At 42.1% G+C, this 14,244-nt stretch overlaps 1 protein-coding gene across 2 annotated transcripts in view; it reads right to left on the bottom strand.

The window, feature by feature from the left end:
- Positions 1-14,244, bottom strand: part of tdrd12 (tudor domain containing 12) — an 81,114-nt gene that overhangs the window by 25,602 nt on the left and 41,268 nt on the right. The window contains exons 13-19 of one of the 2 annotated variants that reach the window (XM_004086241.5): positions 12,806-12,885; positions 12,423-12,566; positions 12,193-12,253; positions 11,151-11,258; positions 2,536-2,721; positions 2,268-2,421; positions 2,054-2,181 (exon numbers count right to left, since the gene is read on the bottom strand). In XM_004086241.5, the coding sequence (XP_004086289.2) occupies positions 2,054-2,181; positions 2,268-2,421; positions 2,536-2,721; positions 11,151-11,258; positions 12,193-12,253; positions 12,423-12,566; positions 12,806-12,885 (861 nt within the window). The remainder of the gene's footprint in view (positions 1-2,053; positions 2,182-2,267; positions 2,422-2,535; positions 2,722-11,150; positions 11,259-12,192; positions 12,254-12,422; positions 12,567-12,805; positions 12,886-14,244) is intronic. The other variant, XM_023955529.2, reaches the window with a different exon arrangement.

Raw genomic sequence — 14,244 nt, 5'->3', positions numbered from 1 at the left:
ACTGTCTCGTGCTGTCACAAAAATAACACAAACCGATCCGGTGTCCGACCGTGTAAAGAGCATAAAATAAAGAAGCTCTGAATGTTGGTCTGTCAGTGTCGGTGCCACCATCACTACATCTCCCATTGAGGATCATTGGGTTAATGTGACGGCTCTCGTGCCGCAGTTACCTGTCATGAAGCACAACAGTCACATTTTTTGATGAACACAGAGGAAAACAGTTTAATTTTCCTTCTAGGTTTGTCTTGAAGCACCAAGGAAATATACAGAGCAAGAGATTCCAGAGTTTGAGCAGAGTCATCTTTCTAACTTAATAGCTGGTTTCTAATAATGACTGGATTGAAGGACAAATTCGGGCGGCAGTGGCTCAGGTGGTCGCCCAATGACCGAAGGGTCATCTGTTTGATCCCCGGTCCCCCCAGCAAGCGGTCATTGGGCAACACATTTCCCCCTTCCTGTCTCCAGTGTGTCTCCACTGGTGTGTGAATGTGCATGAATGTCCTGCTGATGTTCAGAGTAGGGGCAAACGGGCATCCAACGCCTCTGTCAGTCTGCCCCAGGGCAGCATTGGCTATATCACCAAGTATGGATGAACGATGGACACACCAGAAGAACTTTGAGCACCAAGAAAAAGTGCAGATAAATCTAATCCATTATTATTATTATTAAATTGAGACTTTAAGCACATTTGAAAAAAAATTAAGTTGAGCTCAAAAAAATGAAAGAAGAAAAATAAGGTTAGGTGGCCAGACACATTTACCTAAAACAAAATTGTATTAACCCCAAAAAATAAAACATTCTCATTAAAAGTTAATTTGATTGATTTGGACAGAAACAAATATGGAACCTCAGCATGTTAACTGTTTTTCAATAGTTACACTTTAACTTATTGTAGTAGGTTTAGGGGATGTCATCTGGACTTGGTTTTAAAGTTGGAAGACGTTTCACCTCTTATCCAAGAGGCTTTGTCAATTCTGAAATAGCTGGTCTAAGAGCTGGTATATATGCGCTCATGGGGGAGGAGTCAGACCTGAAACTGGAGGTGTTGTCCACTTAGCCTATGTGGTTTCGGGTCGTTAATAGTCCTTTGTCCTCAGCTGGGGGTTGGGGAGTGAGTGACTCGCTCTCCACATTGGTCCTCTCTTTCAGCGGTTAACGACTCAGGTGGAACTGGTTTGGTTTGTTTAGGTTTCAAAACGTCTTCCAACTTTAAAACCAAGTCCAGATGACATCCCCTAAACCTACTACAATGGAACCAACCTGGATGAATGAGAGTCTTCATAGACACACTTTAACTTAGAAAATTAAATATAATGGTCCTTTTTCCATAAAAATTGTATACAGTATATATATAAAAATTATACAGTTGCTTCTGCACAAACATGACAAACACTTTAATAAATAAATCAGAGTTAAAAAAAATTAATTATGGTTTTTACTTGTTTTTTGTGTGAAGTTGCATACAATTTTGTTTTAATAAACTGGAGGAAATAACGGCTTTAAAATTATCATTGAAAACTATGTCAACTTTTAGGAAAAACAACTTCAAGCTTCAAGCAGAAATGCACCCCAGATCCTGGAGGGACTGGTACAGACTGCAGAGGTTCTCTTTTTGTTCACTTTCAGTTGCTGGTGATTTTTGTCAAGCAAAAAGTATACCATGGTGCAGGAATGTTGGAAAACGCGAGTCTAGATGGTTGTCTTGGTCAGGTCTTACCTACATCCACTATCTTCTAAAGAGCCTGTTCAGTAATATGTTACTGCTGAGCTGAAATCCCAAAAAGCAAAAAGGATTTTTAAAAAGTGTACAAAAAAACAAAGGTTTATGGAAAGTTTCTTTGAGATAAACGCAGAAAGGAAAAAATAAAACAGCCTTTGATTGTAAAAGAAAACAGAAAGCTTTATTTGACGGACAAAAACCAGGACTTCTACTGGAAATATGGATGTATTGAAAGTTGTTTCTCAGCGTCTCTGTGGTGAAGCGTCTGCCCAGTAATAGGGATGTTTGTGGGTTTGAATTCAGTCATATAGTGTTATCGTAAACAGCCCGTACCTGATCAGGAGCACGAGCGAAGAGCTGATCGGCCTCGTCAAGCACCAAGTGGTATAGCCGCTGGAAGAGGCGGCAGTGGCAGGACAGCAGACGTACTGCTGTGAACGGCGTGGTCACCAACATACGGCCTGGTGGACAACAACATGATGGACAAAAAGTTAAGCAAGAGGATGAGAACGGGTCTACTGAGCACTATAGATCCTTGGCTGCTTACAGTTTTTGGGAAGTTTAAAATTTTTGGCTTCATCTTTGCCCACCCCCAGCAGGGCGGTAGCCGGACGAAGGCTTTCAGAAACCCTTGTCTCTTCCAGCATACTGAACACCATCTGGACCCTCTCCCAGCCGGGACAGAGCAGCAGTCCCATGGGCTGGACGGAGACCCATTAGCAGGATTAGATCAGGACTGATGGCTCGCATCAGTGAAGGGTGTACTACTGGAACAAAAATATACTTTTGGACATCTTTTCATTCTTATGACTCACCCCTGAGCTTGACATGCGGGCGGTGTACAAAGAGTTCTGCAGGACGTGGCTTAGGAGGGGGGCGAGGAAACTGAGTGGCTGGTCAGAGCTATGGGAGATGATCACAGTGCTATTCCCCTGGGCCACAGCAGGCCAGCTGTAGCAGTCAGCTGCCGACAGGCTGCAGTAGCGTTTCTTTAGCAGCACCTGAACACAAGCAGACGCTATGAGACCCAGTCGGACGATGAACCATAGTTTTTCTTCAAAGGTATCAACAATGAAGCTGACACACCAAAGAACACGGCTGCTGTTGATGCCAGGCTTTCAAAAACAGGATCCATGTGGGATCCAGTGACGAGAAAGCGTTCAGAGTGACGAGTAATGAGACGCGATTAGGCCTCAGAGCTCAACTCCCAAGTTTGGTCATTTAAAAAAAAAGCATCCTACTGTCAAACTGCATCAAGATGAACTTTTGGGCAGATGATGGTAACAGCGTTATTACCTTTTTCACTGTCCTTTTATTTTTTGCAAAAACAAAGTAAAAATATTTTTTCATACCAGAACTACTTCTGACAGCAATCGTCACTGTCCTATTAGCTTTAGTTGTGTAAAGCTCAGTGTGTTAAACTTGAATGAACTACAGATGAGTTTCAAAATGTAGCGTATTATGTCTATTAAGTTATTTGTACAATACATTATTCTGTTTAATATAAACAAAAATAGACGCACAAAGAATTTACTTGTATAACAAAATATCTTATTTCATTATTTTTCTTTCCTTTTCTCTTTTATTAACTTTTTAACACTAAAGTTGTATTTCCACTGTTTACATTCTTCAGACAACCAAATTAACTTAATTCCAGTGGATTCTGAAGTGGAGGAAAGCATTTTTTAGGGGTTTCAAACTCCAGCCCTCGAGGCTCTGAGTCCAACATGTTTTCCAACCAACCTGCCATTGAAGCTCCTTATCGGCCAAACAGATCTGAGTTTGACACCTCTCCTCGGTCTCCCTCAGAAAATTCTAAAAACTTGTTAAACTGTTGTGAACTCAGTCACTCATCACCAAAACCCTTCAACCACCACATTACCTCTACCCACAGGAACTTTACTGGCTCCCATTTGTAACAAACATTAACATTACATAAGACAGATAAAAGTTCAAAAACTGAGGGTTGGGGAGGTCACGTGATGTGAAGTGAACGGAGCTCCCTGAACTAAAGAACATTTTTTGGACTCGAGATAGTGAGTTGTGGCAGAAAAGGTCTTTCCAGGACTGTGATGTCTCTGCGGGACATTTTGGCCAAGACGCCAGAAAATAAACCAGTCTTACGCCAGAAACCTCGAAAAACGGAGGCGGAGGCAGAGGACCAGGGCCTGGACAAAATGGCAGAGAGCAACACTGAGGGCATTGTGATGAAGATAAGTGACGGGCTGTATGCTAAACTCAGCGCAAGCATGGATACTAAGCCAGACCAGATTATCAAATCGGTTAGTGCTGTGTGTGAAAACGTGAAGGTCTTGGAGAGAGGAATGGAAAATGTGGAGCAAAGAATCTCCGACACAGAGGACTCCGCCACTCAACTGTTGGCGAGACTCGAGGGCACAGAAACCCGAATGAACGAAGCCCTCACCTGGCAGGAGGATCAGGAAAACAGGTCCCGGCGCAACAACATAAAGATCATTAATCTGCCGGAGCGCACCGAGGGGGATAACCCTAAAGAGTTTTTCGAAACATGGATACCTAAAGTTTTGAATATGAAGGTGAAAAAAGATCGGATTAAAGGGGACAGATGTCACCGAAGGCCGGGCCAACTCCGACCCGCCGCCGCTAGACCGAGAGCGGTTTATATCCACCTCCATCACTATGAGGATGAACAGCTCATCATGCAGAGCGCCTGGAATCCAGGGGGGATCTCGCTCTCTGGGAGCCAAATCCACCTCTTTGAGGATTTTTCACCGGCGCTGGAGAAGAAAAGGCGTGATTTCACAGAGGTGAAGAAAACCCCGCGTTCACTGGGGATTCCCTACAGGATGCTTTTCCCAGCGGTGTTGCGAGTTAACCATAAAGAGAAGGTCCATGTCTTCAAGTCCCCAGCTGAGGCACAGAAGTTCACCATGGCAGTGCAGAAAGACAGCACATAATGGACCGCAGTATAAACAGCCACGGTATTTCACATCTGACTGTTCTTTTCCCTTCTTAATTCTCTTTCTCAAAAACAGCGTTTAAATGGGTACGGCAACAAACCCAGTAAACATTTAGCACGTATACTTAATCAGAAAGACACTCAAAACACCATAGGAACAATCAAAGACTCTAAAGGAGCAAGACACTATGACAGGAACAGTACTAGCTCTGTATTTGTCTACTTTTACGAGTCTCTTTACAGATCAGATTGAAGCACTAAGGGATCACCTGGGGGGTATTCCAGAAAGCAGGTTAGTTACCACGGTAAGTTTGAGGTTAAGGAAGTGAATAACCTCAGCTTTCAGTTCCTAGAATGGAGGTATGTTTCAGGGTATGTCAAGTTGCCATAGCAACTCATTCTCTGAACATAACCTGGTCTGGAGCAGGTTTAGTTAAAGGTTAGTTTGTTTTCAGAGAGGTGAAGCAGCATGGCGTGTCCATTTGAAGGATGATTTAGTGGATGAAGAAGCTCAGATAATACTTTTTCCACCATGAGAGGGTGATAAGACCACATATGGATGTTGGAAAAATAAACTTTTTTACTTTGATCTAACTTAATTATTTGCTTCAGTTAAGCTAAATCGTTTTTTTTATATAAGTCAGCTTGAAAATAACACGTAATTATTCAGTTATAGTTGTAATTATTTATAATCGTAGTTATTTATTTTACTTTTGTTCAAATTAATTCAATTAAGTAGGTGTAACTTTGGTGCTGCTGTTAGATCGGCACAGCAAGGAATTGTGGGATACCATTCCCTTTGCCTGTCTGGACGGATTTGGGTTTTTGACCAAATGTGTTTAGTTTTTTAGCTGTTTTACTGTGTTTTGCCGAGTTATTTGTCCTGTTATGTTTAATTATTTCTGCACCATGAGTGAGAGGGAGATGAGGATGATTTAGCACCACTAGTGTGTAGCGGCGTAATGCTAAAGTTGGAGAAATTGTAATCTGTTTAATGCTGCAAATCCATATTGTTTCTTTCATTTTATTGTTATAAAAATGAGAAAATCTGCAGGCTTAAACTTAGACGTGAGAGTTCAAGAAGTAAAATAAATGAAGATGGAAAAACATTTAATTAAATTGGAATAAAATGACATTTAGATAAATATGTAAATTTTAGTTGTATAAACACAAATTAAGTTTTATAGACGTAAGAAATTAGGTTGAATACATTTAACTCAATTACCTGTTATCAATAGAAGTAATTCATTTAAGTTGGATAATTTATATATACGTGTCACAAGGAAAATAGAAATAAGATCAGAAACTCTTGCGTTTACTTTTTCTGTTCTTTTTCTCAAAGCAGAAACTCTTTCTTTTGATGATGCAGCCGTGTTACTTTTTTGATGGACGTATAATCTTCATACACCGTCATTAAAATCTCAGACTCCGTCTCAAAAGTATAGCGCTCTCTTTTTTCTCTCCTTGCGTTTCCATGGTGACTCTGGAAATCTGTGATCCATTGAGAATGTCTTTATGTACTTGCTGTGCAAGTGCATTAACCCAGGGTTACCAAGTCGGGCGTTATTACGCTAACACATACCCAGAGTAAGCAAGTTCAGGCGGACTTCAGCCAGATTCAGGGTTAAAATCAGGGTAGTTTAAACCTGCCTTCTGGAATACCCCCCCTGGATACATAATTTTCATAAATTAAACTGCCAACATTATCAGAAGAGCAACAGGAGATCCTAGCTAGACCTATTGAAAAAAATAAATTCTGAAGGCAATCTCACTGATTCACAGTGGAAAATCTCCTGGTCCAGATGGATTCCCTGTGGAATAGTTCAAAGCTTTTAAGGATAGGATCGTTCCCTATCTGCTCAGAATGTATAATTCAACACAGCCCATCGCTTGCCAGAAACAATGACACAGGCGAATATCTGTCTGATCCTAAAGAAAGGAAAAGACCCTGAGGGCCCAGCCGCGGTTACATGCGCAAAATATCTCGATCGGATCAATGGTCGGATTAAAATTCACCCGTGCACATGGGATCAGAAAAACTTTCCGATTAGAACAAACGTTCACATGGTCACGCTTTCGGTCGGAATAAATTATTTGGGCATGCGCAGTAGTGTTGAAAATACCGGAAGAGGAAATGAGTCCCGTTGTAAACAAACTGGGTTGCCATATATACATTTATGCAGCAGCTCGTTAATATACGAGATGATCATCTAAACGTGCTTTTATTAATGTTATGAATATTATGAAGCGCCTGGTCGCTCATTTATTTTTTAATCCGTGTGGTCAGTGCTTTTTTTGTGGAAGAACGGAGCTGGAAGAAGCCAGTGTTAGGAGAGGCTAACACGCGCTAACAACATTAGCCTTTGATGAACATAAAATCCATGCGGGAAATGCCGAAATCTTCATCCTGGCTGCATGTAAATATGTTGGAATAACATCAGCCTTTATTTAGTCTGGACATGACTGGAAACACAAATCCACGTGATTATTTGAACGGTTTCTAAGGACTGAGCGGCATTTCTGCTTTGAACAGCTCACACACCGCCCCAAAGCTGCTGTGTGAGCTGGAAGTCCGAGCTCTGCCCGGACACACAGTCCGGCAGCCTCCACTCCCCCCAAACACACATTGATAAATCCGGCTGCTCTGCTCAAAGACACAGTTCGCTCGGTCCACCAACACCCGAGCCCGGACCACCCAGGGTCCAGACGTCACGGGGCACGAAGGGCTCCTCCCCCGCACCCCCCTTATAAGGGGTGTAAGAGAGGGGAGAGGCGAAGAGCCAGCGGGGCGAGGGCAGAGCAGCGCTTCGCACCGGGCGTCCGCAGAGCAGCCGGTCGGTCCTATTTGAGCTCCAAAGCTTTCTCTGGAGCGAAACACCGTCTATGCATGACTATAAACCAGAGCATGTGGTGACACACGATCGGAATGAACCGTTTACATGAACAACGATCAGATCAACAATCAGCGTAACCCACCTATCTTGATCGGAAAGAAATTTTGATCGGAAGGAAATTTTTATCCGAACGAGTCTGATCGGGGCAGACTATTCCGAACAGCGTGTTTACGTGACGCATTTTTCTTCCGATCAGGCGTTCTTTCCGATTACCGTAATTTCCGGACTATAAGCCGCTACTTTTTTCCTGCGCTTACAGCCTTGCGGCTTATTCAGTGACGCGGCTAATTTATGGATTTAATTGACGACCGCCATGTACGTACTTTCGGACTCAGTGAATGGTTTGAATTCTCTAACACCAAACACAAGGCATTTATTTTTCAACACACCTCTTAGCAGCCAAACAGCATGGACTTGACTTCAGGTCTTAGACACTTCAGTCATGGTTCAACAAAACGAAACACGCATGCCCAGCCGCATCCCAGAATCCTTTGGTGCCATTAGACCCAACGTGCACGTGATCGCCATTACAGTATGATGCAGCTTTCAAGTTAAAAGCAATCGTTAAAAGCAGCGTTAAAAAATCCACCATCACCAACGGGTTTGGAAAAGCCGGTCAGCTGCGTGACGGAGAGAACAGCGCATGGAGTGAATTTACCTCTGAGTAATAGTGACTCGGCTGGCTGCACGTAAATATGTGGGAATAACATCAGCCTTTATTTTGTCGGGACACGACTGGAAACACAAATCGACGTGATGGTTTTTACGGTTTTTAAGGACTGAGCGGAATTTTGCTTTGAAAAGCTCACAGCCTCCGTGTGAGCTGGAGACATCTTCTCCTGCTGCTCTTATAGAGCTGCGGGGCCGATGGCAGTCTGAAGGCTCCCACACGTAACAACGCATCTGCCCCTCATCCACAAAACGTACAGTATTAAGTCCGATTGCTTTGCACAGACACGATTTGCTCCTTCCACCGGCGCAATGGGGACGAAGTGCTCCTCCTTGAAGCCGCACTGGCCAGAGGTGTCGGAGTAGATAGGAAGGGGAGACAAAGAGCGCGCGGGGCGAGCGCGGAGCGCAGAGGCATCCACGGAGCGCAGAGGCTTCTGACTTCTGACGCACGCGCCGCACTGAGGCGCGCGCTTTTCAGTCGCCGCTGCTTTATTTTACTGGTGTGTTTTTTTAACCAGCCCTGTTACTCCCATAACGCTGCCGTGACACAAGCGGAAGGAGAGCTTTTCCCGTTCACCCCTCCATGCACTGCTGATACTTGCTCATTCTTAAACACGCACAACAGTATGGCGAGCCGGGCGTTGGCCCCGCCTTTAGCCCCTATGACTCATGGGAAATGGGGAATCGCGGATGTAAATTTCCTCATCATAGCTGAGGGATGTAATGTTGATTATATGGTTATAGTTTGTAATTTTATGAATGATACCTAGATTGTCAATAAGTAAAAAAAAAAAAAAAAGAAATAAAAACACCATAACTGAGGAACTTGTGAACAGAATAGAGGTGCGTGCTGTTTGACAGATGTTGACATATTCAAATACATGAGCTTGAGGCAAAGCTGACTCCACCCACAGTGTGCTAATTAATTGCACTCACTCTGGGATTCAGGACGTGATCTGTCAGGATGACAATGTCGCCTAACAAATGCGCGGCTTGTACTCTGACGCGGCTTGTGTATGTATAAAAGTAATTAAACACGTGAAAATGGGTGGGTGCGGCTTGTAATCGGGTGCGCTTTGTAGTCCGGAATTTACGGTACTTTTGTCCATGTAAACACAGCTAATGTAGATGTCAATGTTCTACACAGCAAGCTTAAGATAAAAAAAATGAAGGGCTTACTTATGTCTTTGGACACTTTGAAAGCATTCGACAGAGTTGAATGGTCATATCTCTTTCAGACCATGGATGTGTTTAAATTGGGCACCAACTTTGAAGACTGGGTGAAGCTATTGTATTCTTCACCTAAAGCAGCTGTTATTACCAATTCTCTTTGTTCTAACGTTTTCTCTTTAGAACCTGGAACATGGCAGGGATGTCCCCTGAGCCCTCTTGTTTGTGCTGGCTATAGAACCCTTTGCAGAGCACATAAGAACTTCCTCGACTACAAAGGGGCTCCTCATCGATGATACAGAACATAAAATCTCATTATATGCCAATGATGTCTTATTGTATCTAGTCAGAACAGGCAGCACCATCCCACACTTACCCAACCACTTGATAGAGTTTGCTGTGTGCTCAAAATGAATATACTCCCTAGACTTATGTATCCATTACAGATGCTTCCAAACACAATTCCAAATAGCTGGCTCTTGGATTTAGATAATATATTTACGCACTCTCTTTGGCAGGGGAAGAAAGTAAGAATGAAACTGAGCAAATTAAAGAGAGGTTCCGCTTCTACTACTGGGCTGCACAAATGCAATATATACATGAGTGGGTGAATCCTACTGTCTCAAATACATGGATCGATATGGAAACTAGCAAGTGTGGAATTCTAATTTTAAAATATTGTCCTTTTATATGTTACAATAAGGTTAAATTAGAAGTACAAAATAACTTTGTCTCTAACACTTTGAATACATGGTGCAAATGTTCCTTTTCTTTAAACTAAAAAAACACTTTTCTATATTAGCCCCACATATAGGAACCCAAATTTTATCCCATCATGTCACGAAATTGCCTTCAAACTCTGGCATGAAAAGGGCTTGGACCAGCTTCCCAAACTCTATAGTGGGAATAAACTGGAATCCTTCGAAGCCTTAAAAAAAGAGATATTCTCTGCCCCGTCCAACTTTATTCAGTACTTGCAGATCAGACATTACAAACACAGAACAACACACACCCCTTAGAACGCATTCTTACACAACCCCAACCTAAAAAGATTTATCTACCACATTTGTAAAAAGCTTTCTTCAAACATTACCTATGCTACAGATTACCTCAAAAGACAGTGGCAGACTGACTGCAGAGAAGAAATAAGTGACAATGAGTCGACCAATCTGATAGAGAACACGCTAAAACTCCTAACTTCAAACTCACACAGAGAAACACAATTTAAATTATTACTCAGACTCCATTTTACACAACTGCTGAGGAGCAAGCTGGGCTTAGACTCTCCCTACTGCTGCAAGTGTAACAGTGAAATAGGTACATATGCACAGATGCTGTGGAAATGTAGTGGGATACAAAAATACTGGACTGAAAAAACAAAGGAAGTGACAATACTGTTGGGATATAGTGTGGAACTCTCAACCTTTCAGTGTGTTCTTGGCACTAAAGTGGACAAGGCTAGGTACAAACACAACACAACAGACTAATCTCTGTCTGGATTGAACTCTGTTCTGATGCAATGGGAAAAAGCTGTTCTGGACTTTTTGCCCGCTGGTGATGAAGGAAGGAAGCACTTTATTTTATTTTATCTTGATGTTCTACTTTTCATGATTGATTCTGTTTAAATAAAAAAAAATAAACCGCAGGGTTGATCAGCCACACCACCCAACAACAGCCACATTAATGCTTGACTTACACATGAGTGTTTGTCACAAAACAACAATCTGCAAACAACTCCAGTCACACGTAGGTTTACCCGACGGAGAGAATCATTGATGGGGGCATCTTCCAGACTACTGCACCCTTCTACGGGGAGGAATGAGTGCACCAGAACCCCACTCAGGCACGGATCACAGCGGGGGGCCTAGAAAAGTCCAGACACAAGGGTCAAAACAACCAAACACACACAGAGGGAAGGCCAGCAAGGGATCTGTTTTGATGACTTGCCAACATGGCTGATAAATGGAAAATGTCCTTTGTCAAATTAATAAAAGCTGCTAGGATTAGTGACGTCACTCTCTCCCACCTGGCAGATGATGCTGCAGCCTAATCTACCCTTTTCTTTACTAAATTTAGTCTGGTTGAAATTAAACTTTTGCTCAGCCTTACCCAGTCTCCCTTTTGTTTGTCATGACTTTTATTTGAGCTGGGCACAACGAGAGTGTAAACAAAGGGATCATGGAAAATAAGCTGAGGCTTACTTCAACAGTGAATTTCTAAACACCTGCTGCTCTGAAGAAAGTCTGTCCTAGAAAAACGACACGGGTTTTTGATTTTGGCTAAAAACAGCATCACCATAAATAAAAAACATTCAGGTATGCGCATGGGCTGCATGGTGGGGCAGTGGTTAGTGCTCTTGCCCCACAGCAAGAAGGCCCCTGGTTCAAGTCACCGATGGGGGGCCTTTCTGTGTGGGGTTTGCATGTTCTCCCCGTGCGTGTGTGGGTTTTTTCCGGCTTCCTCCCATCATCTCTAGGTGTTAGTGTGAGAGTGCATGTGTGTGTGATAATGGCCCTGAGACAGACTGGCCACCTCAATGCTTCAAACAGTCTGATTAGTTTCATCTGCTACTGATTCCCAAGATTTGAATACTCAGAAACGCATTAATCTGAATTTTATTTATCTATGTCCTCCATCATCAGAAAAATGCCACAAGAACATGTTAAAAATGTTCATTGGGGTAGGTCTTTAACGTCTTTTTAATGTTAACCCTTCTCGTATCATACTATTCAGATCTTAGTTTTTTGATTGGCTTCATTTGTTGTTTTTCATCTAATAGGTTTTGAAAGCAGACTCACCACTTCGTCTGAATCTTCTCGATCTGGATTAAAGGGTCCGGGGTTGAGCCACTCCAAAAAGCTGTATCAGATTGAAGATGCATGTTACAAATGAAATTCCTCTTTGGAAAATCTGAATACCAATATAAAAGAAATCTCCAGCAGAAGAGGATTTTCATTTCTGAAAGCTCCTGATATCATTTCTGCAGCAGAAATAATGATAAAGAGTTCCTGTCATAGCTGCAGCTCACCGGGTGCTCGCCAAGTCTTTTCGACCGCAAAAGGTCCTTCTTGCTTCTGGCCGTCCAGACTCTACTGGTTTACCCTCTTCCTCCTCTTCTGCTGGATTTTCACCTTCAGTGCTGCAAACAGTTTCAGCTCCATCCTGCAGACTGCTGCGGTCACAAAACAGATTCAGAGGCGATAAACACAAACCAGGAGCCTTCATCATAGGCCTAAAAAGCAAGAATGCAAAGCTAAAAACTGAATCAGATGCTCATATTTAGTCTGCTTTAGAGACTCAATGTGGAAAGTCTAGAATGACAACCATCTAGAACAATAATAAGCAAGGAAAACTCTGGAACATGACTTTAGTTATGGGCAAGCAGTGATGTGTTTGTAAGAGCCTTCATACGGTTTCAGTTCTGTCCGCAAAGATGAGCAGTTTTTCTTCTGGATGGGTCGACACATGTTTAATTCTTCATCAAGACCCACCTAAAAAAAAAACACAACAGAGCAATTCTTCATCCTGCATAGAGGACAAGTCAAAAAAATCAATAGATGAACAAGTTTTACTTAGAAAACCTGTATAGAAATCCCTGTTTCCTGTGAAGTTAAGAAGGTGAGAGAAAAACGTTTGATTGACATCGCAGGGAGGGACAAATATTTATTTTTGTGATAATCTTTGTGTTTTTAATTGTCTTGTTTTGTTCATTCTGATCTTTTTTTCTAAATAAAATGTATAAACTATGGTGTTTAAAAATATTGTAATTTTTGTTCATGGAGTAAAAAACATGCACACAGCAACCATTCAGATATATTTAGGTTAAACAGTGAGAATTGTAGTTTGATCTTTGAATCGTTGGTCTTGATTCATGAATCGAATTGCTTTCCAAGTAATAATCTACAGTCATTGGGTGCAGCCATTTTGGTTTTGGAGTGCACCCAAAGGTTTTTGTCAGTGCATCTGTAACCGGTTGATATTCAAGCGAGGCTGCAAATGTCCCTAATATCAGCCATCAGCCTCACAGAGAAAGATCCTCCTCATCCCGCAGGACGATGCTAAAAGAATTCCTGAATAACGACTAGGGATGGGTATCGTTAAGGTTTTAACGATACTACTACTCTTATCGATACTGCTTATCGATCCGGTACTCTTATCGGTACTCTTATCGATACTTTTTGAGGACGAAAAAAAATAAATAAATAACAAATTAAGAACATAAAGTTCTTAATTTGTTATTAAGAACATAAAGCGTGCACGCGCCGCGCGCGCATACACACAAGACAAGGCAGCGCACACAGTCAGTGGCGATCTTGTAGGGGACACGTGAGCGCCCTAGACTAAGGACTAACGTTTCTGCGTAAAAATTATTAAGTTTGCCGACCATCCTGTCACCTTGTTACTACGATGACCGTATGTTGCGCTGTTTGTGCAGAACAGGCTGGGGCAGCGGGAGGGGGGTAGGGGAGGGGCGTTGCACGCGGAGCATACAACAAACAGGTAGAGAGGCGGGGCTTAGACTCACCGCTTATGATTCCAGACCCGCGACAAACTATCAGCTGCTTCCTAATACTTAATAATAATTAATAACTAATGATAGTTGCCATCCGTAAAATTAATATCATTTATTGGGTTTACTGGATTTAAAGAAAAATAAATGGAGTTGGCAAAATAGAAAGGAGTCTGCATCAATGTGAATTTGTTTCCATCATTTAACTTAACTTAACTTAACTCTGGTTTTTGACAGACAGAAAAGTCTATTCAAGGTTGTGGAAAATGGACAAAAGATCAAATGAAACATCACACTCATAAATAATAAAAACAATTAGATTAAATAATTAAATAAATAT

Source organism: Oryzias latipes, chromosome 6 (genome assembly GCF_053564925.1).
Source record: "Oryzias latipes strain Hd-rR chromosome 6, Olatipes_Hd-rR_3.1".
Classification (NCBI taxonomy): Eukaryota; Metazoa; Chordata; class Actinopteri; order Beloniformes; family Adrianichthyidae; genus Oryzias; species Oryzias latipes.
Note: the sequence above shows the minus strand (reverse complement) of the source record. Positions and strands in the feature narration are given on the sequence as shown.